Raw genomic sequence first — 27,722 nt, forward strand, 5'->3', positions numbered from 1 at the left:
TTTTTTCTCACAATATGACCCCACGTGACCTCAAATGAACCCAGAGTAAATTTTGTGCGTCAGAAAGTCAGTAAAAACGTTTTTCTAACGATGTCCGATAAAAATATTGCACTTTTACTCTATTTTCGTAAAAAAAGTACTGATTTTCCTGTGACTTCCCCAACTTCCAGACCTTCTAGAGCCTCTAGAATGGGGGGTGTCCGGTGGTTTTCTATACATATTCTGAACCGTCAGAGCCTCCTCTACAAGCTCATATAGTGGGCTTTCTCCAGAAGTGGGGAGAAAAAAAGTTATGAGCCTCTAACCGAGATTGGCCAAATTTTGGGACTTTGGAAGGCCTAAAACCCCTCAGGGCATGAGCAAAACCCCCAAGTGTCAATAGTCAAAATGATCCCCAGCTTCTGAGAATTCTAAAACTGTATTATACTCCCTGATTTATAAGCTCTAAAAAGAGCTCATTTTTCATCAAGTTTACCTAGTTATCAGCCCTTAAAATAGAAGCTTATCAATTATTTTCACGAAAGCAACAAAAAGCTGATGACACGTGACTGTCCCTAGTTTTCTGTGATGTAGAATTTCGCGGTGATAAAATGAACCTGAGCCTCTTGGTATGTTATTTTTGTATGGTATATTAAGCATAGAAACTGCATAAATTATGAGCTCTTAGCGAGATGAATTTGCAATCAATGGTCGTTCCAATCGTTTTTGACCTTGAACTTTTGTTCATTTCGATTCGAAAGCAAGTTCTCCTTTTTCGACGCTTGAAAAGGACAAAAATGCTTTCGAAAATAAATTCTCTTCGTTGATTTCCAATGTTTTTTTCCTTCATTTTCATCTTCAAGGATGCCAAGAAGAATATAAAAGAAATATTGAGCTTGAGGTTTATTGAACAATTATTCTATTTACAGTTTGAAATGTACAGTTTTTTGCTTTTTTATGGATAAAAATCCTGCTGAGGCAAAGTCGCGCGTCTCGGATACGCTGAAAAAGAACACTCTGATTCCGAGTCGGAATTTCGCGGCAGAGAACCATCATCGTTCATTCCCGAATCAGAGGTTGAAAAACGGGTCTTGGACTTTTTCAACTGAAAGGCAACTTGATCGGTTTTGAATTTCGCTGTCTTAAAAAACGGCTTTTCTGGTGTTCAAAACCTTCCTTCAAAAGCTTGTCCAAGAGCCATCAGAACTCGTTCTGTATGAAGATTGGTTGAACCCTTGAAACTGTGGCACATGTACCGGCGTTTTTCTTGGACAATGAAGCTTTTTCGGGATTTTTTACTTTGCCAAGGACACAATGGAAAATGAGTTGGTTGAAAAATAATGTGATTCTTCCTTGATTTCAATCCCGATTCCTGAAAACAAACTCCAAATTGGTATCCTGAGCTGCAAACGCAACATTTTGGACTTTGAACTTTTTCGTCACTTTATCTGTTTCGTCGGAGACCAGACAAATCGACGTCGCATTTATCCTGAGACGGATCTTTTCCGGGCGAGACATTTCGCGCATCAGATTCGTGTTACAGTCCGTTACTGCTTGCTGATTTGATTGGCCGTAGCACTAGAAAATTTTTACTAAACGAATATTTTTGATTTAACTTACGTCTTCTTTTCCAAGATATAAAACAGTATATTCCACCGAGCTCTTGAGCAGCCTGTAAGTCGGGTAGATCCAGTCCAATTGCTTCTCTGAACCTGAAGTTGTCCCATTTTCTGAGTATTCTGTCGTGGAAGAATCCGAAGAGAGCAGACAGTAAGGTGACCTTAGCGGAAGGTCGAGGTAATCGCGCGGCGGATCGGGGAGGTATAGATTTGAACTGCAGCTTTTATGAGTTATTCTTTGCTGAATTCGGTTTCGGAAGAAAATTTCGCCGAAAATTGACTCTTTTGAGAAAAAATTGTCAGAAAAATGGTAAAAATTGCAAAAAAATTCTCCAAAATTTTGGCTCAAAATTTCATCGAAAATTGTGCACCAATCGAAAACATCGAAAATCGGCAGTTTCTTTTTTCCGTCTTTCGAGCTATTTTTGACAGAGAATATTAAGGGTGTCAACATCGATTTCATCATTTTTGCGCACCTAACCTTAACCCTTACTCAATCGATGTTGAAACCCTTAACAGTCGAAAATCTCGGTTCAGACCCCCTAAATCAGCGTTCGCTGAGTAGGAAATGGTCGATTAGCTTATCAAATCACAACAGTAATTCTTCATTATCGTCTCAATCATATTTCCGCTCCCAGCTCATTTCAGCCAAGCGAACAACGTTTTACCAAACGCGATAAGCCGTAGTCTTACGGGACCCGTAATACGGGTTTATCAGAGCGGAAATCCTCTCCGGTCGATTTTTCTTATTTTATTTTTTTACTATCGTGTGACTTTTCGTTTGTCGATTTGAATTATTCAGAATGAAAAACAGGTGTTCATTTTGGCCCTGTTTCAAAATTAAAATTGACAAACTGATCATCAGGCTCCCTTGTTCAATGAAATTAATAAAAAATCGATATCTTATTTCAAATTAAAATTATGAAAAATATGCGCGTCGAAAATCCTCAGTCAAGTAGTCAGAATGTCGTTCAATAAAAAAAAATATTTTTGATGAATATTTCTGAGTAAATTTCGACTAAAAAGTCAAGAAAAGGTCGATTTCTTGAATTTCATGGCAGTTTCTTAGTCAAAAATTGTCAAAAAATTTGGTCAAAGCTGCAAATTTTACTTTTTAATGGCGAAAAAAGGGTTAACAGTTGATTTTTATTGAAAATAAGGGTCTACCTGTGCTTATTTTTGGAAAAAGAAATATTCAAATACCTTTAAATTCGCAGTGAACCCCTTATTTTCAATAAAAATCAAGTTCAAACGCTCATATTGTCAATTTTTACGGGAAAATTTTATATATTTCATATTTTTTCATTTATCTTGAATAGCAATTTCCGTAAAATTTCAAAAACAGCATTTTCGGAGTAAAAAAAAACGTGTGTTTTTCTTACCACATTGTTTTTTCAACAAGCCGTTAGTTGACAAACCACGTATTCTCGTTTGTTTAATTCAATAAAACCGCACTTGATTTGATTTTCGAATCATAGTTTTATAAACAGCAAAGAATAACCCTTTCCTGACCAGGTTTTCCGGGGGCAGGGTTTTTCGCGGAAAGGGGCGATGCAGTTTGAAGGAGGAAAAATCAGTTGTTCGCTCGGTGATGTCTTCCATACTCCGTTGTCTAAAAAGATGATGATTTTTCTGATAAACTAGGTGAGGGTTAGGGTAAGGGCTAGGCCACCAGCCTAAGATAAGGAACCGACAAATAATCCCGACAAATTTTGCATGGAAATTTTCAGCCAACCAGAAGCATTTATTCGGGAATGCGGCCAATCAGCAGCCGAATAGCCGCCCAAGCAAAATTTGTCAAGATTTTTTACGATTCGTGACAAAAAACTGACAGAATTATTTTTCAGAACAAATAAAAAAGTCGTGGTCAAATTGAAATTCTGAAAATTCAGTAATCGAATTTGAATCTCCAGGAATGCGAATAACGTAAGCAAGGGTTGAGCTTCAATGGGAACCGGAAAGCGTATTCGACCGGTCGCATAATCCAGCCACCGTTGTTTCTCTTTTTCAATTCCTGATCCACCCATTTTTCGATTCCTCGATTTTCGAGGAGTCAAATGGAACAATTTGATTTTTGCTTAGTTTTCTAAAAACTCATTAATTGAGTCTTCCCCACGTGCCTGGCTTTGATCTGACGCAAGTTCTTGTTAAATAAAATGAAACGAGATTAAGAAAACTTGACCATTGGAATCATTACAAGGAAACATTATTTCAACAAGAAATTTTTCAATTGCGGAAAATCGCAGTTTTCATGGACTCAATTTTCTTTTCATTTGAAAAGATTGAGCTCAGCGGAAAGTTGAACAATCCTTCTAATTTGAATTTTTAACAAAATAGAAGGTCCCCATTTTAACGCGAAAAAATTGCCTGTTAATGTGGGGACCTTCTTTTTGTCTATCTCTTTTCTCTCAAGACCGGCAAAGTTGATCTTGTTTTTGTGAAGTTTTAATGTTGAACGTATTTTTTGTTTGACTCCGTTAAACCACTAAATTGTTTCGCGGTTGAATATTTTCTTCGATAAATTATTCTAATTAGACCCCTGCATAAATTGTTTAAAATTTTGCGTTTCAATTAGCAATATCAAGTTCGCGAAAAAGTGTTTAAAAAAAGTGTTTTTGTGAAAAAATGTTAGAAATTATTATTGATAGGGAAATCCTTGAAACAACGATAGAATCTTCATTATCCCAGCAAAACCACTCCGGGTATCCGTCATATTTGCTCGAGCTTATCGAAAACTCTCGCTCCACGTATTTTGCGCTGAAAATACAGCTGTGCTGAGGTTTCGATACCGTTCCTTATCGTGCTTTGTTTTCGCGTTTTTAGTTCTTTGAAATTAATCTTTTTTGAAAAATTTATTTCGAAAGTTATTTTTTGCGCGCAGCGGCTAAAATAAAAAACCGTTGCGAAAAACATGTGTTTTAGATTTTTAGAGCTAAGTTTACAGTTTTTTTATAAATAGAAGTGACAGTTTTAATTTTCTAACGAAAAATTCTTAAATAAAATCATTGTTCCTAAATTCTCAAATATAGAATTTTCAACTTAAGGATCCCCCCGACCTTGTCGAAATTTTTAAACAGCTTTTTCTCCCCGTAAATCCCTAGGAGGCCTTAAGATTTTATTATCAAAATGAAGCTTATGATGGGTTCTAGAGCAAACAGGAGTTACTTTATTGATACCCTTAAGTTATTACTGTCAAATTGGCCAAAAACGAAATAGATCTAGTTCTAGAGACTCTAGACTAGAGTTATTTTAAAATATTGTCTTTTTCCTTAATTATTTAATAAGAAGATTTCAACTTAAGGAACCCCTCAACTTTGTCTAATCTTCAAACAGCGTTTTCTCCCTGTATACCCTTAGGAGTCCCTAAGACTTTATAGCCAAAACGTAGCTTATGAAGAGTTCTAGAGCTTGAATGAGTTAATTTATGGATACCCTTAAGACTTAAGGCTTAAGTAATAACCATCAAATTCGCCAAAATCGAACGGGAGAAAATTCTACTTCTCCAATTTGCGTGTCCCTTATTAGAACATATATTTGCTCATGGCGGGCATCAGACGTACCCGTATTTGGTTTTAATGAGATAAGCTCCTGCCTTGATTTGATAAGATCCCTTGATCCCGAGTCAAAATGAAAGAATTAAAAATTCCAAATTCCAAGTTTTCTAAAACGCGAAAAATCCGGTAAGAAGCTCCGCGCAGCTCACAGCTCATCTCGTTATACAGCGACCTTTGGGGATGATAATTATGAAGAAAAATCATGTTTCACAAATTCATGAGATCACGTGGTTGCGACAGTAGCAAAAAAGAGGAGACCACGCTGACCGGTAAATGACCTCTGCTGAGAAAAGGATACACTAATTGACTAATTTTGGCCGCGGAAGAAAGTCAAAAATAATTAAGGGATGAGGAGGGGCCATTATGAACACAACTTTGGTCTTTCCGAAGGCGTATTTGATTGAAACCTTCAGATTGGCTCGAAAAAATAACGAAGTGATACCCTTATTTAACTTCTAAAAACGAAATTTTAAACCTTAGTAAGGATAAATGCTTGGCTCGAAAACCTGTGTAGAAAACCTGAGTTAGGTTCTGAAAGAGCAAAAATGAAAAGCCGCGTAGCGGCTTTTATCAAAATAAAGCCGCGCAGCGGCTTCGATTTCATAAAAGCCGCGACGCGTCTTTTCAAATTTTGCCTCTTTCAGAGCCTGACTCAGGTTTTCAACACACGTTACCGAGCGAAGAATAAGTTTCCTAACTCTTATCACGGTTGGGTTAACCATCATTATAAAACCGATCTTATCAGCAAATAAAAACAATAGAAAAACGCACGGTCTCTAGTCACGTCATTCAATCTGCTCGGATGATCTGCCAAGCTCGATCCAATTATCATTACGTTTACTTTACCTTGGCTCTAAGAATGCGAAAAATTGAGGGGGTAAAATGACGTGCGATTAAATCTGAACCAGCGGGTTTTGGATAAAGGAAGGGATTGGAATTTCATATCGGAAAATTTAAAAAACTGAACTTTTGGCCAAATTTGGGGAAAAACTGGGTTCAGGAACCTGTGTAGAAGACCTGACTCAGGGTCGTAAAGAACAAAGGGAAAAGCCGCGTTGCGGCTATTATAGAAAAAAAGCCGCAACGCGGCTTCGCCTGAATTTAAAACTCTCCTGAGTCCTGACTCAGACCCTGACTCAGGATTTCTACACAGCTTCACTCGAAAAGGAGAACCTGAAAAACAGCTGTTCTCATTTCCTATTCAACGATGATGATGATTGCGCTATTGATTTATCACTCTGCCAAGTCACAAGTGCTTGACTATTGATTTTCCTTCAAAAATAGATTCAATTTCAATATGCCTTGAAAACAGAACATTTTTGGAGGATGATCTTTTTTTCGGCCAGAAATCAATTTGACGCGCAGTTGGCGCGAATGATGGACAATGACGGAAATTTATGGAAATTTTTTGGAGCCCGCGAAAATCATCATTTTCCGATCCTTTCGTTTTCTCTGTTTACTTTGAAGGAGGGAAAAACGACCAATTGAAGAATAAAGATCAAATGATGATTGAAAATCAAGAATTCGCTTGCGGCTTCGAGTTTGAGAGAAAATTAAAAGCCGCGCTTACCGCGGCTTGTTTCTTATTCACTCGAAGCCGCAAGCGAATTTTCAATTATCATCGATATTTCTAGAGATTTTCTTCAATTGGTCAAAAAAAACTAGCCGCGAAAAAGCGCGGCTTCTTCATTACTCGAAGCCGCAAGCGGCTTCTCGCACCGATAAATGCTCATTGTCAAATGGCTTCCAATCAAATAAAAAAAAAAGTTTTTTTTTCGAGTCAAAAAGCTTAAAAAAAATCATTGATTAAAAAAAGGTATCAATTAAAACTGGTATTTGCTGCTTTCTCCAAAAATGCATAATTTTGATGTGAAAATTACATGCTTCTGTGTTGCCAATAATATTTTTATGTGATTTTGCTTGAACTGACCATGTTTTTTAACGACTTGCTACAAAAAGAAAAACTTGCCATTTTCCGACTTGCGGTTTACTTCATTTTCAACTTAAAATGCAGGAAATTGGATTTAATGATAATTCAAGGTCAGGAAAAAGAGGGAAAAGTGTTTGCTCACGTCTGTGCACGAGATGAGATGATTTCTCGATTTGAGAATGGGATGTGCAAATACAGTAATGATTCTAAGAATGCGGAGCATAAGCATTTTTTCGACAAGATTAATGGTAAAAACGAAAAGCCGCTTGCGGCTTTGAACGATCTTAGACAAAAAAGCCGCGCTTTCTTTTTTGACTCGAAGCTTCGCTCGAATAACTGAGTAAAATCCCTGTGTCAGGATTCTGATAGATTTCAAATGAAAAGCCGAAAACAATCGTTTCGAGTTCCGGACAAGCCGATTCGCGGCTAAGTTAAAAAAAGCCGCTGCATGGCAATGTTATTAAAGATCTCGGGGTTTTCGGGCGAAGTTTTGAGTCAAATAGAAAAACAAGAAAAGTGCAGTTTTTTTGTCAAAGATCCCTCGAAGCCGCTAGCGGCTTTTTTTAGTAAAATCAATATTTTTATTGATATTTTTTATCTAATTTTCTTATTTTCTTCGAATTTTATTTTCGCTTTTTTAAAAAATTTTATATAATAATATTTCTACCTTTCATCAAATCCAGAACAACAGCTAGAAAATAAACTCCTCGCCGTTTTTATCATCTTCTTTTTCTTCGTTTATTCAACTCTCTCCTTTTTTAATTCTTCAATTTCGTCTCTTATTCGCGGCGAAATGAATGAATGAAGTGTTTAAAATTGCAATAAGTTGGGATTATTAAACCTCTCGATAACGCTGAGAACGGAGCCGCTCGATTTTTTCGATTTCTTCTCTTTTTTTGCAGCGCTGCGAGTTGACGGCGCAGCGCGGAGGGCGCCAGAGTGAGAAACAGCGCATTTTTGACATTTTTATCAGGGAGGGATTTTATAACTGTAATTGACCTGTTATTGCAATTTTCGATCATCGGAAAAATCAGGGCAAAAAAAATTTTTAGATTTTACAAATTTTAACGTCAAAAATTCGAAAAAGACATCAAAAATTACCAATTTTTAAGAGGTCTTTTCTTCCAAAATTACCATGATGATACCCTTATTTTCTTCCATATATCCTAAGCTCGAACCCTTATTTGAAGATTCTATAAGCAAAAAATAAACAAAAAAATTCGGTAGAGTTTTATTAAGGGATCCCAAGGGACCTAATTATGAAACTTTACCAGCAGTTAGAAAAAAGGGTGCAGTTGTTTCATGGTAGCTGATCAAACTCGCCGCTACTTCCTTATGAGCTTCTCGCCATCTGTGACTACACTCTCGAGAGCACTCAGACTCGATTCAATCAGACCGCCTTTTTGTCACTTCCTTTTTTTTGGTCACGTGCTTCTCCTTCAGAAGTTTAAGGAAATTGAAGATATGACATCCTAAGCCTGGAAACATAAGAAGAAAGCCTAAGTCAGGGTCTAATAGAACTGAAATGAAAAGCCGCGCAGCGGCTTTCTGAAAAACGAAGCCACAAAGCGGCTTCGCTCATTTAGCCATTACATTCTATCGAAAATTCTGGCGAAGCCACTACGCGGCTTCGTTTTTGAAAAAGCCGCTGCGCGGCTTTTCATTTTAGTTCTTTCTGACCCTGTCTAAGGCTTTCTACACAGGTTGTCCAGCCCTTTATCGTAAATTATACAGTAAAAAAGCCCTGTTTAGCCATTTCCGCTTCTGAGTTTATCCCCGGGTTTCCTGCCCCCCGAAACGCTTTCCTGTTTCATTTTCTTAATTGCGAGTAGATTTGGAACGCGGCCAAATCGCAGATGTTTCTGTCAATTTGGCGACACAATCGACAAATAAGCAACATGCAAAAAATTGACATCTTTACGACCTTTTCATTCTAAATTTGCGCCGCTTCCTCTCTCACCGTCTGATTTTGCACGTGAGGGAGAATTTCAAAAACAATATTCTTTATTTCATTAGAAAATTTATTTTTCCCTTTTTTGATAAAAAAGAATCGAAAATTTCCACTTGAAATTGAAAAGTGCTCTCGAAAAGAATTAAGGGGCTCCAATCAGGGACTTTTTGAAGCATACTCATGGTACTTGGCAAGAATTACAAGATTTGGTGAAAATCAACCTTTTTGAAGAAAAAAATGAAGTTCCAAATTGAGCAAAAGTAGAGCCCTTCCGATTTTCAAGGTTAGGGTTAGAGTGTTTATTGGCTTTTTGACGACATTTGGCAACATTCGGCGACATTCTTCGACATTCGGCGAAATTTGGCGACATTTTGCGACATTCGGCGACATTTTGCGACATTTGGCAACATTCGGCGACATTTTGCGACACAAAAAATGTCGTCTATTTTCAAAAATATCTACAAATTTCATATTTACAAAAGAAATCCTCTGAATAACCCTCGGAAATCCCTTCTTTTTCACAGAAATGCGCAATAAAAATCTGATAAGGATCGAACCACCATCTGTTCAACCCTTTTTTTCTCACCCAATATCACGGTCAAAATCAAGCTCCTCCAATCACCGCGCTCTCATCCCTTCTATTTTCGTCACTCACCCGCGACGATCGATTTATTGTATAGTAATCACGCATTAATAAATATGGTAACAGGAATATTCCCGAGCACGCGCAATTACAATACTATGGAAGACTCTGGCCGTTTTGAGTCTAGGTTATGGCTTGGGTAGTATGTAAGCGTGTGCTCGTTTACCTACATACTAACGCTTATTCTAGGGACGGAGGGCGGGTGTCTTTGAGAGTTGATTAAATTCTCGGCTTTGCGAGTTTGGAGGCTCTCAAAGATTCTCTTAACTTTTTCCCTGTGAATATTATAGCCCTAGGCTATAATTTTCGGTTCTGGCTTGCGTGATTCTATGCAGCCGCTTAAGTGTCTCGCTCTCTTGCGCCTGTATCACCTCCCGTTTTGGAAATGGGTCACGGCACTGTCGGTTCTTTAGTTGCTAATCCGAGTCCACCGATGCTTGAAGCTGCTAATCCGAATCCTATATTCGTATAGTAATCACGCATTAATAAATATGGTAACAGGAATATTCCCTCCCCTACCATTTTTGTTATTCTCATCATTGCTAGGTCATTATGGCAATTTTATTTTGGAAATATTGGCAGTTTGAACGAAGGTTTTACCAGAGGCTTATTATTCCGTTTCGCTCTTCTGCTTCTTAGCTTCTTGAGCATCTTCCGGATCTTCGGAGTCTGATCCTGTCTTAGACTTATTTTAAATATATTTTCAGGCTTAATTCCTACCTGCTGTGTCTCAGGTTGTTCTTTGAGGCGCCTCTTAGCTGCTCGAGCCTCTGCAATTGATGCTGGGGCCCCGTTATCGGTGCATTCCAGCCAGCATCGTTCGTAATAGTCTGGCATGACGCTTCCTGGTGCCCAGCGCATCGTGTGAGCCAGTGTGTTTTGGGCTTGGCCGGCCCTGCGGCCCTCCACGTAGAAGCTGACTCGGCCTGAGTGGGCTGATACCTAGATTTTGGCATAAAATATTTTTTTTTCGGTTAGCGTAGCTCTTACCTTTTTGTCGAGTCCTGCCTTTTCACTGTAGCGTCTCAGATAGTCGCCCGCGATGCTTGTTTTTCCTTCTAGAAGCGGAAACACTAAGCCTTAAGGTTTTTGATGCTTTGGGGTTTGCGTGGTGCTGTTGTACCTTTTGCTTTGTCACGTAGTTGGTGTCGAAGCTCTGTTGTGATGGGTGCTCCGTGTTCTATATCCATTGGAACGTTGAGCGTTTCCATTCGTTTGCAAAAAGGGTCTGTTTTGCTGCTTCTGATGTGGAAGCGCCAGTACTCCTTGCCATTTTCTTTGAGGATGCTTCTGTCCTCAATTCGGAGATTCAGAACTTCGCCCATTCGAGCCCCCGTGACGTAGGTGAAGAAGAAGGCCATCGCTGCTTCTCGAGGCTTGGGTTTTTTAGTTTCCATGAGCTCGTGCCAAAGCTTAACTGCTTCCGATTCTTCCAGGACTTCTGCTTGCTGAAATTTGGGTTTTTTTTTTTGGTTTTTCCGTTCGCTTACCTTGGGGAATTGAAGCGATTCTTTGGCAGATTCTCTCGCTCTGTGTTCGCACCAGAGCTTTATTTGACGCTTTTCTTTCTGGCTAAGGGCCTTGTTTAGTTTTAGGGCCGCTACATCTTGGATGAGGGTTACCCCTTTGCCATAAGCGTAGGCTTTAAGCTGCGGTCTGACTAGAAGCCTGTCCAGGAAATGTTGGATGATATCTTCGTGGGAAGCTTCCTGGTAGTTGAAGCTTGCCAAAGCCTCGGCGATGTCCCAGAGTTCTTTGAGATTCTCGAGTTCCAGCCAGGTCATTTCTGAAACTTCAGGGGTTAAGAAACTGCCACAATTCTTAATATATTTTTTTTTTTAGGAATGGTGGGCTAATCCCTTTTACTGTTTAATTGAGGGGCAGTTTTTTTTTTAAAGGGTTTTTATAGAGTGGCTATGGGGCAGTTTTATTTTGCGCTGGCTGTCTGAGGCTTGACGCTTTACTCGACGCCTCCTTGATCTTGAAATTTCTTGGGAGCGTCATTGTTGCTGCTGTTTCCTCCTCCGCGACCTCGTCCTCTGCCTCGTCCTCGGCCTCTGCCTCTGCCTCGGAAGCCTTTGTTTTTCTGGTCATCCGTATTATCAGTTTTTTGGCCGTTGTTGTGGTCTCCACGCGGCTTTTTGGCTGAGCCTGCATCTGAGAAACCGCCTCGGCGACCCCTTTTGCTGCCGGAGTCTTTTCCTGTGAGTCTCCAGTCTTCTGAGCCGTCCATCGCCGCTTGTAGCCATTTTTTGTGATGCGGTGTGGTCATGTTCATGTTTAGGGAGTGCTCGAAGTCCATTTGGGTGTTGGCGGTCATAAGGGCTGAGCATCGAAGGAGGGCTGTTCTCCGAGGCATGTCCGGGGTTTTGATCAGGAAATCCATGATGGCCGTTACCACTGGCTTTGCTCGCTTCTCAGGCCCCATAGCCGCTTTGTAGCGTCTTAGAAGCTCCATCAGCTCGTGCCCCTTGAACATTCGCTGCTTCTTCGCGTCTGTAATGAAGTGGCGGAATCGTCGGCCCATTTCGTCCAGGTTTTCACCTTCGCCTTGGTTAAGGTCAACCGCTCCGATCTGGGTCTAAAAGAATTCGTTTTTCTAGGATTCTCTTTTTGGTAGTTTTACCCTGTAGTAGGAAGTGATGCCTGTTGTTGGGCAGGTTTCCGAGTGAATTGCCGCTGTCTCGCCTTTCTTATGAGTCAGGTCGGAGATTTCCGCTTCCCGAATCTTGATCGCCTTGAGCATGGTGGACTTCGCTGCGTAGCGCTCCATTTTCTTGACGCTTAGTTTTTCGAGTGCCTCCGCTATTTCTTTAGGGTTGTTGGCATCGTAGAACTTGTTGTCCTCGGCAGATCGCTTTCTTGCATTTGGCTCTGCTTCCTTGATTTCGATGCTTTTTTGGCGATTTTCGGCGAGAGTCTTCATTTCGGCCTAAAAATCATCTTTTTGACGACTTAAGGTTAGTGGCTAGGATCTTACGATGAGTTCGTCCGTCATAGAATCGTGGAAGACGAGGTCGTTGCGTATGTCGTCGATTTCGAGTCTTAGCCGCTTTATCTCTTCCGAAGCTTCGGGGGATTCTTGGTCGGCTTCGTAGTCGGCCTGCGTGATGGCTATCCGCGTAGCTCGTGTTCTTGAATCATGCTGCGTGGACGTAAAGTGCTCCTTCAACATTGACAACACATTATGATGGTCGCCCATATTGGCAGGTTGATGCGGCAATCTGAAGAAAGGGTTCGAGTCAGCTGGGTTATAAAATTGGGGCTGCGATTTTGTGTGATGCAAGATAGAAAATATAGTTCTCAAAGAGCTGCTAATTTAGAGTCTATTGCAGATAATTTTTATGGTGGATATATTCGATGCTATTTTCCAGTAACCAGCTTCTGTCTTTATTTTCGAAGGCGTGAGGATAGAGTCTGCTGGAATGTCGAAGATTCTTAGGCCTCTAAGCCTTGCTTCAGCGACAACCGGTGTTTCCGCCTCATAGATGGTGATAACAAGCGCCCATGGAGTTGGGATCTCCAGGAGTCTTTTGAAGAATTTGTATGCTATAACTTGTGGTGGGAAAGCATAAAGGACTCTTCCAATCAATTTATATATTGGGAAGCTTAAAAAGTCAGCGCCCAACGCGTGTGCGGATTCTCTGCGTGCAATGAAGTCTTCGCATCTCTTGTTAATTTCCTGAAAAGTTGGCCGCTTTATTTTTGAACTGGTGCTTTTGCTCGATGCTTACCGTTGCTGCCACGTCGACATCCAGCGTCTTTGAGAGATGAGATTGCAGATATGCGAAGCCGTTGTTCGTCAGCCGCTGTTCTCTCGAATCGATGATTCTGGAAGGCGCGTCTGCCAGCTGCTTTTTTGTGGAAACCCAGTCGACCTTCATATCAATATTGAATCTCTGGGCGACTTCCCAGATTCTGACTAAGATGCTGTTCATTTCGAGGTCTTTGCTTCCCACCATGATGCCTTGTACGACCGAGTCGTTGTCGCAGAGGCAGAGGATTCGCTTGTTTTCTAGCTTCGGTCCGTACCATTCTACGACATAAAGGATAGCCATGGCCTCTTTTATGCAGATGTGGCTGTCTGCTATTTCTTCGTCCCATGCAAATTTTTCTTCCAAATTCCATTGTTCTATAACGATTGCTCCCGCGTGCATAGATGCATCTGTATAGATAATAATGCCTGATTCTTGACGGTTATGCTGCGTCCAGATTCTCGAAAGTCCATTCTCTTCAAGTTTCCTCCACTTGGCCCACTCGCTTCTGACCTGATCTGTAAGCTTCGTGAATTCTTGATCTTTGTGCATGGCCTGGGTTATTAGGAGCGTCGTTTGGCGGATTAGAAGCCTCATGTTGGAGAAGACTTCTGCCATGCTTGCCATGGTGCCTCTGATTCTTTCTAGCAGCTTGGTTTCCACTTGCTGCTTTTCTAGGGCTTCTTGCATGAGGTTTATCAGGGCGTTCCAGCGTTGAGGAGGTATTTCTACCGTTTCTTTGACTGTATCCAGAATGAAGCCTAGGAATTCGATTCTTTGCGTCGGTTTGAATGTGCTTTTCTCGATGTTCACATAGCCGCCAAGGGAGATCAGAGTAGCTGCTGTCGCCCAGACTTCTTTGCAGATTTTTGTACCGTCTAGAAGCTGTCTTCTTTCCTCGTCTGATGCTGGTGACACAATCAAGAGGCGATCATCGAGGTAGAGCGTGATTTTTACCCCATTTTTTCTCAGAAAATTGACGCCACAGAGGTTCATGAGCTGGTAGATGCCTGGAGCGGCTGGTATTCCGAACGCCAAGATGTTATTCATGAATCTTTGGCCTCCCCATTCGAAGCAGGCCATTTTGCGGCTTTCTTCTGAGATCGGCAGCTGATGAAAACCTAAATTTTTCAGTTTTTTTTTTTGTGGCAAAAAATTTCTCGCCTTTTTTATCATCAAACTTGAACAGCAAGTCGCCTCTGTTGAGCATCTGAATCGCTGTGCCTACTGCATCTAATTTGCAGGGGAAGGTAAACAATTGAAGTGGTTTGAGGATTCCTCCGTTGAGGCAGACTCTTGTTTCCTTTCCGGGCTTGTCCACTAGAATGAAGCCTGATTGCAGCCAGCAGTTTTTCGATGCTTCTGGAAGCCTTGAGATTGAGCCCATCTTGCACCAGGTGAGGATTTGGTCGATGATTTCTTCGTTTCTAGACAGGACCGCTTCTTGGCTCGCTACGGTAAGACTCTTGAATCTTTTCCCGATTTTCTCGTAGGGCTTTGGAACGAATTTTGTGATGCGCAGGCGGCCGTTTTTCCAAGTTTTGTGGTTGCCTCCGAGCTTCTTGAGGGTTTCTGAGTTTGCGTGATGTCGTTTCCAGCGCGTAACCAGCATCTTTTTCTTGAATTTTTCTGGCTGCTTGTGCGAGATTGGCTTGAGGTTATAAAATAGATCGGCCCCGTTCATGACGAAGTGGTAGATGAGAGGCTTGATTTTTTCTGGCATCTGATGAATCAGGGTTCTCCAGTTGTCTTTATTGTGTGTCCAAATGCCGGCGATGAAGTCCGATTCTTTTTTGAAGAAGAGTGAGCTCCAGTCTGGCTTCTCGCGGCCTTCTAAGACTGCAACGACTCTTTCTAGCAGCTTTGATTCATAGATTTTCCATTCTTGCAGTGAGTTTGGGCCTTTAACGTGTGATTCTTTTAATGTGACAGGTGTGATGAGGCTAGTTTTCAATGGCTCGAACGCGCCTTTATTAGCTAGAGCCGTCATTTGCGACTCGATGCTCGCCCAAGTCGTCGCCTTCTTCGGTTTCTTCTCTTTTTCGCTTTCCTCCTTGTCTCCAGGCGCCTGCATGGTCGTAGTTTTTAGGAATAGGGATTCGCCAAAACAGCTTTTCGTAAGTCGTGCCGCTCAGTGACGCTGGATTCTCTAAGCCTCTTTCGATTCTGTCGTCGATTCCACTTAGATTGAGGATCTTGTATTCGGCCTCCGGGATGTTTTGGCGGTTTGGCCAGATTCTTCGTAATGATAAGATTGCGTCCCAGGCTGTAAACTCCGGGTTACAATCCACATTTGCCAAGAAATCCTTAAGAATGATGCTGATTGGGTTAGCTTCACCCAGTAGGGAGTTCAAATGCGTCCAGGCCGATCTTGCCGCGCTTGAAAGGAGTCTCGGGAAGATGCAGCGGGTATTCGTGATTTGGAAAAGGATTTCTCCAAAGATTGCGTTCGCAATGGCTGCAGCCATCTGTCTTTCGTTTGAGAAGGAGGCACTTCTTTCCTCCACCCTTCTGTTCAGGACTTGTTTGAATCTTAGGTTCCAGATGTGGGAGTAGATAATGAATCTGACTGACGCTTTAGAGTTCGAGGCTGCTAGTTTCTCGCATTTGGCCACGGCCATTTTCAGGATAGCTTCTGCTGGGTGGCCCCAGAGCCTTCCTATTATCCAGAAGATGGCTTCTTCTAGCTTCTGAAGATCTTCTCCGCTTATTGAGTCTTGTTCAGTAGGCGCCATCGTAGTTGCCCAAAACACCAGCTCTTTGGACCGGAAGATTTCCGAATTGTGGACTTGCTTCATCAGATTCTCCACTAGCGGTCTTACTTTCCCTTCGATTGTGTTCTGAATCGCTTCTACTTCTATTTTATTAGTAGATGCTATGCGTCTGTTGATGTTGATTGACGTGCTGTGGAGCAGTGTTGCAATAGCTTGGAAAGCCTCTGTGGATTCGGCTGCTTCTGTTTCCTCTTCTTCCATTTGTCTGAGGATTTTTTTTACCGCGTTTGGAGCTTCTTGGGATTCTGAGAATATTTTCAGCGCTTCTTTGACGAGGTTCGTCATTTTTGCCTCTACCGTTTCTCCATAGCAAGCGACTCTTTTAGGAGGCACCGCTGCGTTCGTGTTGAGGCTATTTTGGATATCCCAGATTAGGGCTTTTAAAATTTCCAATTGAAGAGTTGTTCTTGCTTCATGAGCGGTTGGAAGGGTGGCTGGTATTTCGGGGACTTCCTCTGCTGCTTCCTCATCCGATTCTGCTGAGATGCTCTCCGAGAGGGATTCCTCTTTTTAAGGATAAGAAGCTTTGCACCATAAATTTAGATTCTATGTGAAAATGTGGACTTACTTCCAGGTTAAAGCTTCGACTCTAAGTGATTAATTCAAAAAATAGAATCAGTCCTGATCTCAATGACCTCTTTTTTTTTTTGGCTACTGAAGCTTCCGTGCATCAAAAGCTAATCCAAAACTTTATATCTATCCTTCTCCTGAGGCTGAAGGCATCTGTGAATCTTTTGGGGGGACTTCGCATGATCCAGACTCGAGTTTCATTTGCCCTTCTAAACTTTTGTCTTTGAGTCTCTTTTTTTTTGACTCTTGTATTCTTAAAAGGTATTTCTTTTTGAGACTTAGTGCTACATTTCTTTTGCCAGTAAAGAGTCGAATGTCTTCTATTGAGACTTGCTTATTTATTTTAGCACAGTTGGCTATTTGCCTAAGTAAAAGTTTTTTCCGTTAAAAAATTTGAAGATACAGATGATTAATAAGAGGCTTTTCCTATGATGAACAACTTTTCGTTGTTTTTGAATCTTCTTGCTTCTTTTGGCAGCATCAGTAGGTCGGGGCAGCTTCGATGTTGATGGCAGGGATGCTGATTTTGAGGTCGTTGAGGCATCGGACGAACATTTGTCTGATGAATTTGACGAGTTTGCCGCCGACTATCTTCATTGTGAAGCAGATGAGGATGTCCAGACGCTTTGGGTTGATGAAGCCGGCTTCTAAAGGCAGATTTGTTAATTTATGTTTTCATTGGTTCTAACTTACGGTAAGCTTCTTGGAATCTTTTCTTGATGCCACGGTAATCCATCCATTCGAAGATGTAGTGCATGACGCGGATTTCCTTGCTTCGGATGAGGCTGGATGCTTTGAAGGGCGGCTCGTCCTTGATTGTCCAACCACTGCGGCTGTGGTACTTTGCGAGTGATCGGCCCTCCTGCTGCGAGCTGATGAGCTTCTCGTGGCTGAGGCTGCTGTACCAGGCTTCTTTGATCGCTTCTCGTTCAGCGTAGGAGAGACCATTTTCTTTCGGGGCGCCCAGGGCTTCTCTGACGCTATCCTTGCTCATGAGCTTGGCTTTTTTAAAAGGTCACTTTTTGGTTTCTATTTTTAAAAGGTTTTTTTTTTTAGATTATTTTTATTTCTGCTTCAAAGTGACCCTTTCCTTGGCTTTTGGTCAGGAAGTAGTGATTCCCGGGTCGGCCCGTGTCTGCCACGTCGTAGATGCTGATGCGAGGCTTGAGGAGCGGCTTCTCTTCCTTCTGGGCTTCTTTTAGCTGCTTTTCGCGTTCTTCTTTCTCCTTCTGCTGGAAGTACTGCTGGCGGATCCTGGTGTTTTCTTCCACTTGACGCTGAGCCGCAGCTTTGGCCTCTTTCTTTCGTTGTTGTCGAGCCAGTTCTTCTTGCTCCTTCTGCTGCTGTTCTTGGCGCTTTCGAGCTTCTTCCTCCTTCTTTCGCTCTTCCAACTTCCGCTGGCGCTCAAGCTCCTGCTGCTTTTGTCTTTCTTCCTCTTCTTGACGTTCCATCTCCATCTGGCGCTCACGTTCCTGCTGCTTTCGCTGCTTTTCTCGCTCCTCTGTCTGTGAGGAGGCTTCCGCTTGTTGGAGAAGCTCTTCGGTGAGGCCACTTCGGCGGCTGAGCTGGTGTCTTCGTCTTCGCTCCATCATCTTGGCTCTGAAGCTTGTTGTAGTTGGCTGCTTTGGCGGATCTGCGGCTGCGGGTTCGCTGAAGCCTTCTAGCTGTGGCTCTTCCGCTGCTGAGAAGAATTCTTCCTCGAGGATTTCTTCTTTTTCTTCGTCATCGCCGCTGGCTCGTCTGAGTTTGCTTGGGTCGATCTTGACGGGCGGGTTGAACTGGCCTGGGTCTTTATAGAGGATTTTAAAGCCGTTTTAATTCTAGAGAAACTTCACTTTTCGTTTTTATTTGGCTATAAGAATCCTTTCCTGACTGCGCGTTGAAAGAATCTTCATCGTCGCTGTCGTTTTCTGCGCTGTCCGTGGCTGCGACGACGTCGACGGCTGCGCTGGCTTCACTTTCAGGCTGCTGAGGCTCAGGTTCAGGCGCTTCCGGCGGTTCTTCCAGCTGCTGAGACTCTTTTTTCAAGGATTATAATGTTTGCTTTAAGACTATTTGAGGCTTAGCGATTCTGCTGACTTTTTAAATCCTTTCCTTGTTCTGTTTGGACTTCCTGATGCTTGAGCTCTGCTGCTGGAGGGTCCAAAGTCTGAGTTGAAGCATCTTCTGGAAGCTCGAGGAAGAACTTCAGTGCGTAGGAAGCTGCTTTCGTTTCTTCCCAGCCTTTCTCTCGGATCATCTTCGCCTTGACTTCGCTCCTCATGTCCCTTCGCTCATCCTTTGAAGGGACTCTGTCTTTCTTGAATCTGAAGCCAGTCTTTGCCTTGAGATCGGCGATTCGTTCCCAGTAGACTGGCTCGGCCGCTTCGTCGAAGTTCTCGCCTTCTTCCAGGTATGCGAGGCAGACGATCCAAGGGATGTCGATGTGCGCTTTGGTGACGTTCAGGCAGGAGTAGAAGAGGCTGGGGACTGAGAGATGCTTGTGTTCTTCTTCCAAGTCTCCGTACTCGTCCCGGACGAGTTTTGAGAGGATTTTGGATGCTTTCTCCATCGCTTCCATATGCTTCTTGAGAGTGAGCTTCATGTCCTTGTCCATGAGGCCTTTTAAATGAGTTTAAAAGTGATCTTATGATCTTCATTTCAGATTATTAAGGGTTTCTTTTTAAACTCTTTTCCTTTGATCAAGGTTTCAGTAACCTCTAGAAACTTCTGGGCCACTTTCGCTCGGTGCCTCTGGAAGATGGCATTGCCTTTCTCTTTCTTTTTCTCTTGCTTGAGGATGGGCTTGGGCATCTGCTGCTTGTTGCTGCTTTTGCTGCTCATAATTCCGTGTCTAGAAAGAAATTTCGATTAATTTTTTTTTTTGAAAATTTTGAATTTTTGTTGGCACGGAAAGAAAAAATTTGAGTACGAGCGGCAAATTTTAAGTTTTATCAAATAAAATTTTGTTTTGAGCAGCTAAAGCGGGAAAAATTCTCTCGGAAGCTTCTTTTTTTTTTTGATTCTCTTTTTTGGGGCGAGCGATTCTCTTTATTTTGTTTCAATTCTCAGAATTTCCAATGATCTGAGTTCGCGGCGCGCCCGCTCCTGATTGGCTGGCGCTCGCTCGCCGCGGGAATTTTCCCACGCTCGTTTTTTCTGCTTTGGAATGGGTTTTTCCTTTCTTTTTATAAAGGATGCTTAATTGTATTTTGATTCACTGGCTATGAACCCTTTTCCTGGGATTTTTGCTGCTTATTTGGTTTCTGGTGTGAGGCTTTATGGATTTAAAATTTTTCTGGGCGATTTCTCTTTTAAGGGGACAATTTAACTGGCTGGAGTTCGGTTCGAGCCGATTAGATTCTCTAAGCTTCTGTCGCTTTTCTATTGTCTCCCTTCTCCTGAAGAGTGTGAAAATTAGAAGTGGGGTCAGGGTTTCTCTGGACAGGCGCTAATGTTGCTTGGCTTCCGTCTGACGTAGGACTCTAGCGATTCTTTCTTCAAGCTTCTGTAGCGCTGGCGTCCAGACATTCGGGAAGAAATTTTCTGCCTCAGCTGCTGGAGCTTCTTCCTTGGATAAAAAGTGGCTTGCCGCTTTTACTGCGTCCATCAGAATGTCGCGAATGTGGGTTGTGAATGGCCCGGCGATGCTGATGTCATGCTTTTCTGCCGCTATTTCTTCCCAAGATGCATTCGCGGATCTGAGAATTTGTTTAAGCTTCTTTTTTCTAGATTCTGTTAGAGCCGGATTCTACATATTTTCAGCTTATCATTTTGGGGCTCTTCTTTAGTAAAATAAATGTAAAAAATTACATATTTTTTACCCAAGGTTTCTAAAAAAATTTTAATTTATCTGAGGCTGAATTTGTAAGAAATTACTAATTTCTTACCGAGGGCGTATCGAGTCTTTATTTTTGAGGCCCCTTTTTTTTTGTTAACAAGATGTAAAAAATTACTTATTTTTTACCGAGGGCTTTTCAATCTAATTACTTGAGTAAGTAAATTGTAAAGTTTTACTTTTTTCTTACCACAAGCTTCTGGAGCTTCTTTTTGAGGCTCTTTTTTTTTGACCTGTATAAAATATACTTATTTTTCCTGGAGGCTTTATTTTTTATTTACCTGAGGCTGATTTTGGTGGAAATTTCCATCGGCCAGGGGCGCGAGGCTTCGCCATTGCAGGTTTTGAACATTTCTCCTGCAACTTTGGGGTGTGCCCAGCAAGGCGTCTGAATCGAGTCATATTCGCCATCGCAGCCGAGTGTGTAGATGTTCCATACGATGGTAAAGGCAGGGTTGAGCTCGGCGAATTTTTAGGCGTGACAATTCGCAGATTGTAAATCGCGTGAAACGATAGCTGCTGTTTGAAGCTTTTTGCATCTTCGTTGCTTGGGAAAACGATGGTCAGGTAGCTTCGTTTTGACGCTTCTGTTGCGATCAGAGCCGCTACTTCATTCCAGTCGCCTTTTTTGACGTCTGAAATTTGGATTGCGAGGGTGGAGAGCGGCTCAAGTGCGGAATTGGCCCCTTTGCCAATCGGAAAAGCAGAGAAGCTGTTTCTGGCGTATTGGAGCGCGTCGTGGTAGATGATTAGGCCTTTAAGAAAGGGATCTTCGGCTCTGTTTCTTTTCTTGACGGCCGAGTCTAGCGAATTGAATCTTGTCACGAAGTCGAGGAGATTATCCCATCCGCTGCTGAGTAGGATTTCCGTCGCTTTCCAGGCTTCAATGATTGAATCGAAGCCCTCCACCTCCGTTTCTTGGATCTTTTTGATGAGGTTTTTGGTGGCCGCTGCGTTCGAGTCGTTTTTGAAGATCTGCGCAAGCTCCTGATGTAAGCTGTGCCATTCGGGGCTGTCGATTCTGATGCTTCTTTCTTTGAGCGCGTCGGCCAGGGCTGGCGGGAATCTTTCTTCGTGATTCTTGACGCAGTCGCGTCTCCTGCGCTCCAGGACTTCTAGCTTCATGCCCTTATTTTGGCACCATGCTGCACGGTCTTCTTCAAGTGGCGATTCGCAGCCTCGATCTTCTCGTGCTTCGGGCGATTCTTTCAGGCTGAGCCTTGCTTCTTCTGTGACTCTGAGTCTGTGGTAAAGCCAGCCCAGTGTGAACTTTTCGATGCTTGGATCCGGGCTGAATTTGCCTCCTTTTGCCCATTTCCAACCTGTGGTAAGAATTTTGAGATTGTGGATGACATCTCTGGCGTCTGGGAGCCTCTTTGTTTCATTCACCACTTTCACCATCGTGTCTAGCAGTTTTAGCTGAGTTGAAGATGGCCGTTTGAGTCCTACGACGCACCTATCGTTTCTCCAGAAGTTCTTGTCGTTGTTGAAGCTTTCGATTCCTTCTTTGCAGCTACTTGTCGTCCAATCCGTGAGAGCTAGCTTCTTCAGCGCCGCTGCCTCAGTTGTGTTGAGCATCGGATGATCTGCTAGGGCTAGAAGCGCTTTTTCCTGTCTGCTGCTTGGGGCGGGATCTAGGTTGAAAATCCATAGCTGTGGAGCTGCCCTGCACGGGATCCACAATACCCAGTGGTATTCGCCTCTTCCTATTTCTTTGATTCGGAGAGTAGTGCCGATGGGGCAGGTCTTTTTAGCCGCTGCACCGAGCCACTTTTCCAACGACTCTGATTCCGTGAGTTGCTTCCATTCTGAGTGCCACTGGGTGATCATTTCTCTGCAATCACCGTCTTGTCCAATGATGCTATCGTTGAGAAGCTGTTTGTGAGCCACGTGCAGGATGAGCTGCGAGAGAATTCGCGTAAGCGGTGTGGCTCTTGGAAGTTTTCCGTCTTTTTTCTGGAAACTTCCGATGACTTCCGGAATCCAGGCATCCGCATTCGCTGGTTCTCGTCTGGTCCAGCTGGTTTCTGGCTTCTTTTTGAGGGAGATCCAGGCGTTTTCTTGGTGGCATATTGTGTGCCAGTTTTTGGACGCTTTCAGCCATTGCAGCTTTTCGAGCATTTCTGCTGGGCTTGGATGCGCTTCGATTCTGAAAAGTGCTTCGAAGACTTCTTCAAGCCCTTTGGTTATAAGCTTCGTTAACCATGAGCGGCTGCGGAAACCTTGAAGCTCGTAGTCTGCTCTGGCCTTGGTCATGTTTTCTTTGATCACGCGGATACAGATTGCGTGCCAGAAACCTTCGTCGAGGATGTCCGCGTGGTCCAGCATCTCCCACTCATTGAACCAATCTTCTGAGCGCAGCTTGTTTCGACGCTTGAATTCCTCCAGGACTGAGGTTGGAAAGAGGCGATTAGCTTCGTCTGGATCCGCCGGTGTTAGGAATCTGAGGTCGTTGCCCGAATCATCTTCAGTTGGGAGTCTTTTGGCTACGATTCTCAGGGCGTTTCCTCTTCTGCCCTCTGGTCTTGCGTTGGCGTCAAAATCTGCTATAGATTCGAAGCTTCTCAAGTCGAGGCTCGGGCTAAAGCTGCACCCCTCATTCGTTGAGAGTTTCGTCGGACTGATAGCTGGGCTAAATGGGTATGGCGCTAATTCTAGCTGCCAATCTTCTGCGGCTTTTCCTTCGGCTGCTGCTATTTTTGAAGAAATCGCTTGGAGCGTCTCCGTTGGGCAGCTTGATTCTGGTGTGAGCCAAAGTGATTCTTTGCCCGATGTTGAGCAGAATATGATCTTGGCCTATGACGCTAGCTCTTCGAATTGACGCTTCGTCTTTTCGGGCGTTTTGGGATTGAAAGCCAGATTCTGGTCGGCCAAGAGGCTGTGGACGTCTGAGAGAACTGCGAGTCTGATGATTTTCGAATCAGGTCCTTCTGGGAGAAGGATTGTTCTTGAGATTCGTGACCAATCGATCATTGCGTCTAGGACTAGATCATTTCTAATGGGCTCATCAGTCATTCTCTTTTTGACTCTAAAAGGATTCAAAGCGGAGCCTTTCCTGAGGATAGCTGCTTCTAGTGTTTGAAGCTTCCTGGGCGTGTGCTTGATTGGCAGTTTTGGGTGTGCATCTGAGGCTGTGCCCACTTTCGGCGCGTAATTTTGGGCTGCTTTCCCGAATGCCTCGCCGAACATAGCTGAATAAAGCTTGATTGAGCAAGGATTCTTAATTTTGTATAGAAATATCCTCAAGGTACAGGAATGCGGTGGGTTGCAGTCTCAGAAATTCTAAAACGCGCAGCTGCCGATTCGTTCTTGATCGGTCTTTTAACCAGGGTTTCTCTGCCCCGGGGCTAGCAGCTCCGAATCGTTCTAGTTCGGAATCTTCTTAGCTTCTCTAAGGTGTGAAAATGATGCTTATGCTGCTATCTTCTCCTTTCCGGGAGCTTCAGGCTTTTTTTTTTAGATCTCGTTCTAGGATCTGCCTGGAATGGGGGATTTTTGGTGCATCGCGCGCGCTCGCTCTGATTGGCTACGGCTTACCGCGCCTTTATATGAACTTGCGCCGCTTATGCAGGTGCCGCTTTTTCCTTTGAGTGAAGCGGGAGGCCGTTACTAGAGTGTTGGCCTCATCCCAGAATCTTTTAAGGTCCGTAGACTCGAAATTTAAGCATCTTTTCTTCCGCAATTCTTGTAGAATAAGCGTATAAGTCCAGGGGACTTTTAGTTTTTATAGTCCCTTGGACTGAGTTTAGAGTCTTTGAGACTTTTAAGGGTGGGCAAGGTGCCCAAACAGTTTATAGTCTTGAAGGACTTGGGAATAACTGGTAAAACCTAATGATGGTCTACCTTAAGAGTCTTTGAGAGTTGATTAAATTCTCGGCTTTGCGAGTTTGGAGGCTCTCAAAGATTCTCTTAACTTTTTCCCTGTGAATATTATAGCCCTAGGCTATAATTTTCGGTTCTGGCTTGCGTGATTCTATGCAGCCGCTTAAGTGTCTCGCTCTCTTGCGCCTGTATCACCTCCCGTTTTGGAAATGGGTCACGGCACTGTCGGTTCTTTAGTTGCTAATCCGAGTCCACCGATGCTTGAAGCTGCTAATCCGAATCCTATATTCTTTGCGATTTTGGGAAAATGCAAGAGAAAAAATCAACAAAAAATGATTCTTTTCGAAGAAAAAGGGTTTCATTCATTCGACTGACTTTTGGAGAAAAGCACAAAATCGCGAATTTTATTAAGAAAAATGAAAATGCTTCTGTTGCAGAACTTTCAAAACATTTCTCGACGGCTTTGAAGCGAAAAGTTACTGTGCGGTAATTCCAAAAATATCTTTTCATTAATCATTTTGGTCTTCAGGCAAATTGGTTCGATAAAACAGGACTTGCAAAAATGGCTGAACATAGCGTTTAAAAACTCGAAAGAAACGCACTACAAATTTCTTGAAAATGACGAAGAAGGCGAAGACGAAAGTCCACTAGCAATAAAGAGAAGGCCAAAAGTGCATTTGTCGGAAGAAGACAAGAAGGAAATATCAAAATTTCTTCTAAAAAAGAGGTGAGAAAAGAAGCGATTTTCGATTTATGATTTTTTTGTTGACGCATTAATTTTAGATCAGAATTGACATTGAACGAGATCGCAGAAGAATTTGCCGAAAAGCTTGGTAAAGATGTGAGTAGAACCCACATCGCTACTATCAGAAATCGCCTCCAAAGGAAGAACAAAACCGACAGTGAGCTCAAGGCTCGTCTGGGCAGTTCGAGAAAGACCACCACAAAAACCGAAGAAAAGAGCGCGGCTCCGCTTGAAACTGAAATCAAGGAAGAAAATCAACGAAAAAGATCGCTTCGGTCGAGCAAAAATGAAATTTTTCAAGATGACTTCGTCTTTAAAATCCCTGAACCTATGGTGGTTCCGTCTCCAGGGTGAGTCATACTTTCATATTATTCTAAAATCCATTTATACAAGAAAAATCGTCCTCTTTTCAACCCGTCTTTTCAGGATCAACAAGGAGATTCATGAAGATTCGCCTTCGAAGAAAACAAAACTTCGAAAGCGAAAAAGAAAGAACTTGAAAATCAAGGGTCGTCGACTCATCAACCGAGTGATGCACTACAACTGCCAAGAAATCAACGAAGACGGAGCAGTTTCAGAACGATGGTTGCCTGTTTTTGAAGTTGAGGATTTCAACGATGTTGTTGAGTTTGAAAAGTACGTGGGCAAAGTGAGAATCGGATCTGAAGAGGATCTCTTTACACCGGAATGAAAAAATAACTGACTTGCTTCGGAAAATTCAATAAAGATAAATTATGTTTCAAATCGCTTTATTGGTTATTTTCTGAATTATGACGAGAAAACCAATGACGAGTAAGCAAATCAGTTGAGTGACCAAGCACCACTTGTAGAAATCAGTCTGAAATCCGAAGTTGTAGGTGTGCACGGGGTCGGAGATGTTGCGCTGCTCTGAATTTCAGTCGTTGAGTTTGTTGTATTTAAAAAGGTTGCTACCAAGTTGGATGGTATTCAGGCCACAGTTAGTTCCATGTGCTTCTTTACAGTGGTCTCTCGCGGCTTGTCGTTTGTGGTAGATGGTGAATTCCTGCAACAAGCCGAGAGGAAGTGTTATTACTGCCATAATCATCCCTCTGAAAGGATATTAACGAAAATAACCCAATGGCTCAATTGACGGTTCGAGGTCCTTTTTATTGATGAAAATCGAATCTTACATGATGTTGAAGAAAATTCCAACATATCCATTGTCGGAGCCTGTGTCGACATGCACTTCTGGTTTCCATTTAGGGACTTTATGGGGTTGAAAATAAATAACAGGACTCAATTTCTCGATCTCATTTATTCTCGATCAAATTATCTATTTCATTAATGTTGAATCATTATCAAACATCTTTATCCATCTCGTTATCCATCTCATTATCCTTCTCGATCGTGGTATGGGCTGATTCTTCGGCAAGACCGAAGAATTGATGCTTTAAATAACACTGATTCTTCGGCTAATTGAGAATTGCCTTGAACCGAAGGATTTATGATAAACTTGACAGTGATTCTTCGGCAAATTTTCTAGAATCCATTATCGAAATTCTTTTGATAGATCTTTGATTGTCAAATATGAGTCATAATAAAAAGGACATTTTCTAGAGAAAAAACTCATTTTAGCAATAAGTATTTTCTATAATTTGAGGCTAGTGTTAGGGGGCACTGAGCAAAGTGACAGAACAAACTCACCCGAGGGGGATAGGCTAGGGTTAGTTAGGGTTACTGAAGGTAACCCTAAGTAACCCTAGACTAGACCCCGGCATTTTAGGACCTAAGGGGCGGAGCCCCTTGGTAAGGGGCACAGGAATCTGTGAATAAATTCACCTTAGCCGAAGAATCAGTGCATCTTCTATCACTTATTCTTCGATTCTTGCCGAAGAATCACTGTTCTTTCACGAATCAATCCTTCGGCCTCCAAGCCGAAGAATTAGGCCGTATCACCTTCTCGATAATTATTTTGCAAACACAAGACATATTTAATGCAAAAATTTTATATAACATTATTTTTGACTCTCACTTATGGTGTTCTCTTTGCGATTAAAAACACTTCTATAAGAAAATTTTCAACCCTTTTTCTTTCGAATTCGTATGCGTGGTCACGACAAAATCCTGCGCCGGAAAGTACTCCGCCATTATCTCTTGTTTCATTCTTCCCCTTTTTCTTCTTTTCTCTTCCCCACTTCTTCAAACTCTCAGAAATCGAAGACTATTGGAAAGCAAGGCATATCCTCTCCGCGGGATATTAAGTTATATTAGCGACAATTATCGGCCGGCGGCCACTTTGCGGCTCATTCTCGAACTCTTCAGGAAGATAATTTCGTTTGTCGGTCTTCGATTTTTAAATATGGATTGAGCGTCGAAGCGGAAAATAATCAAAAACAAAACAAGCTTATTTTTGTGAATGGCTACTGTTTGCTACAGGTGGCGAAATGAAGACTTGTCGTTTCAAGACTGCTTGTCGTGATTGAATCTGATTCCTTGATTAATTAGATTTGAGAATAGTATTGGGGCTCTTTATTTTTAAAACCGCGGGAAGAGCTCTTCTTTTAATCAGGAAAATTGAAACGGGTCGAGTTCTATCGGACCT

The 27,722-nt window shown here is 42.5% G+C and overlaps 2 protein-coding genes and 1 long non-coding RNA gene across 3 annotated transcripts; 1 reads left to right on the plus strand and 2 right to left on the minus strand.

Moving 5' to 3' along the window:
* Window positions 1-885: 885 nt before the first annotated feature.
* Window positions 886-7,897, minus strand: LOC145711268 (uncharacterized). Its single transcript, XM_081788990.1, has 4 exons — window positions 7,750-7,897; window positions 3,100-3,210; window positions 1,600-1,813; window positions 886-1,557 (listed from the first exon to the last, which is right to left on the minus strand). Exons 1-4 carry the CDS (start codon window positions 7,803-7,805, stop codon window positions 1,339-1,341), a joined length of 600 nt encoding a protein of 199 aa, XP_081645116.1. The 5' UTR covers window positions 7,806-7,897; the 3' UTR covers window positions 886-1,338.
* A 16,824-nt stretch (window positions 7,898-24,721) lies between these two features.
* Window positions 24,722-25,896, plus strand: LOC145711616 (uncharacterized). The gene is made up of 4 exons (XM_081789305.1): window positions 24,722-24,900; window positions 24,944-25,141; window positions 25,198-25,509; window positions 25,586-25,896. The coding sequence occupies exons 1-4, from the start codon at window positions 24,722-24,724 to the stop codon at window positions 25,848-25,850; spliced, it is 954 nt and encodes a 317-aa protein (XP_081645431.1). The 3' UTR covers window positions 25,851-25,896.
* Window positions 25,830-26,384, minus strand: LOC145711107 (uncharacterized). Its single transcript, XR_014135121.1, has 3 exons — window positions 26,311-26,384; window positions 26,093-26,229; window positions 25,830-26,047 (listed from the first exon to the last, which is right to left on the minus strand). It is a non-coding gene; the product is annotated as an uncharacterized LOC145711107 (long non-coding RNA).
* Between the last annotated feature and the right edge of the window lie 1,338 nt (window positions 26,385-27,722).

Source organism: Oikopleura dioica, chromosome 1 (genome assembly GCF_907165135.1).
Source record: "Oikopleura dioica chromosome 1, OKI2018_I68_1.0, whole genome shotgun sequence".
Classification (NCBI taxonomy): Eukaryota; Metazoa; Chordata; class Appendicularia; order Copelata; family Oikopleuridae; genus Oikopleura; species Oikopleura dioica.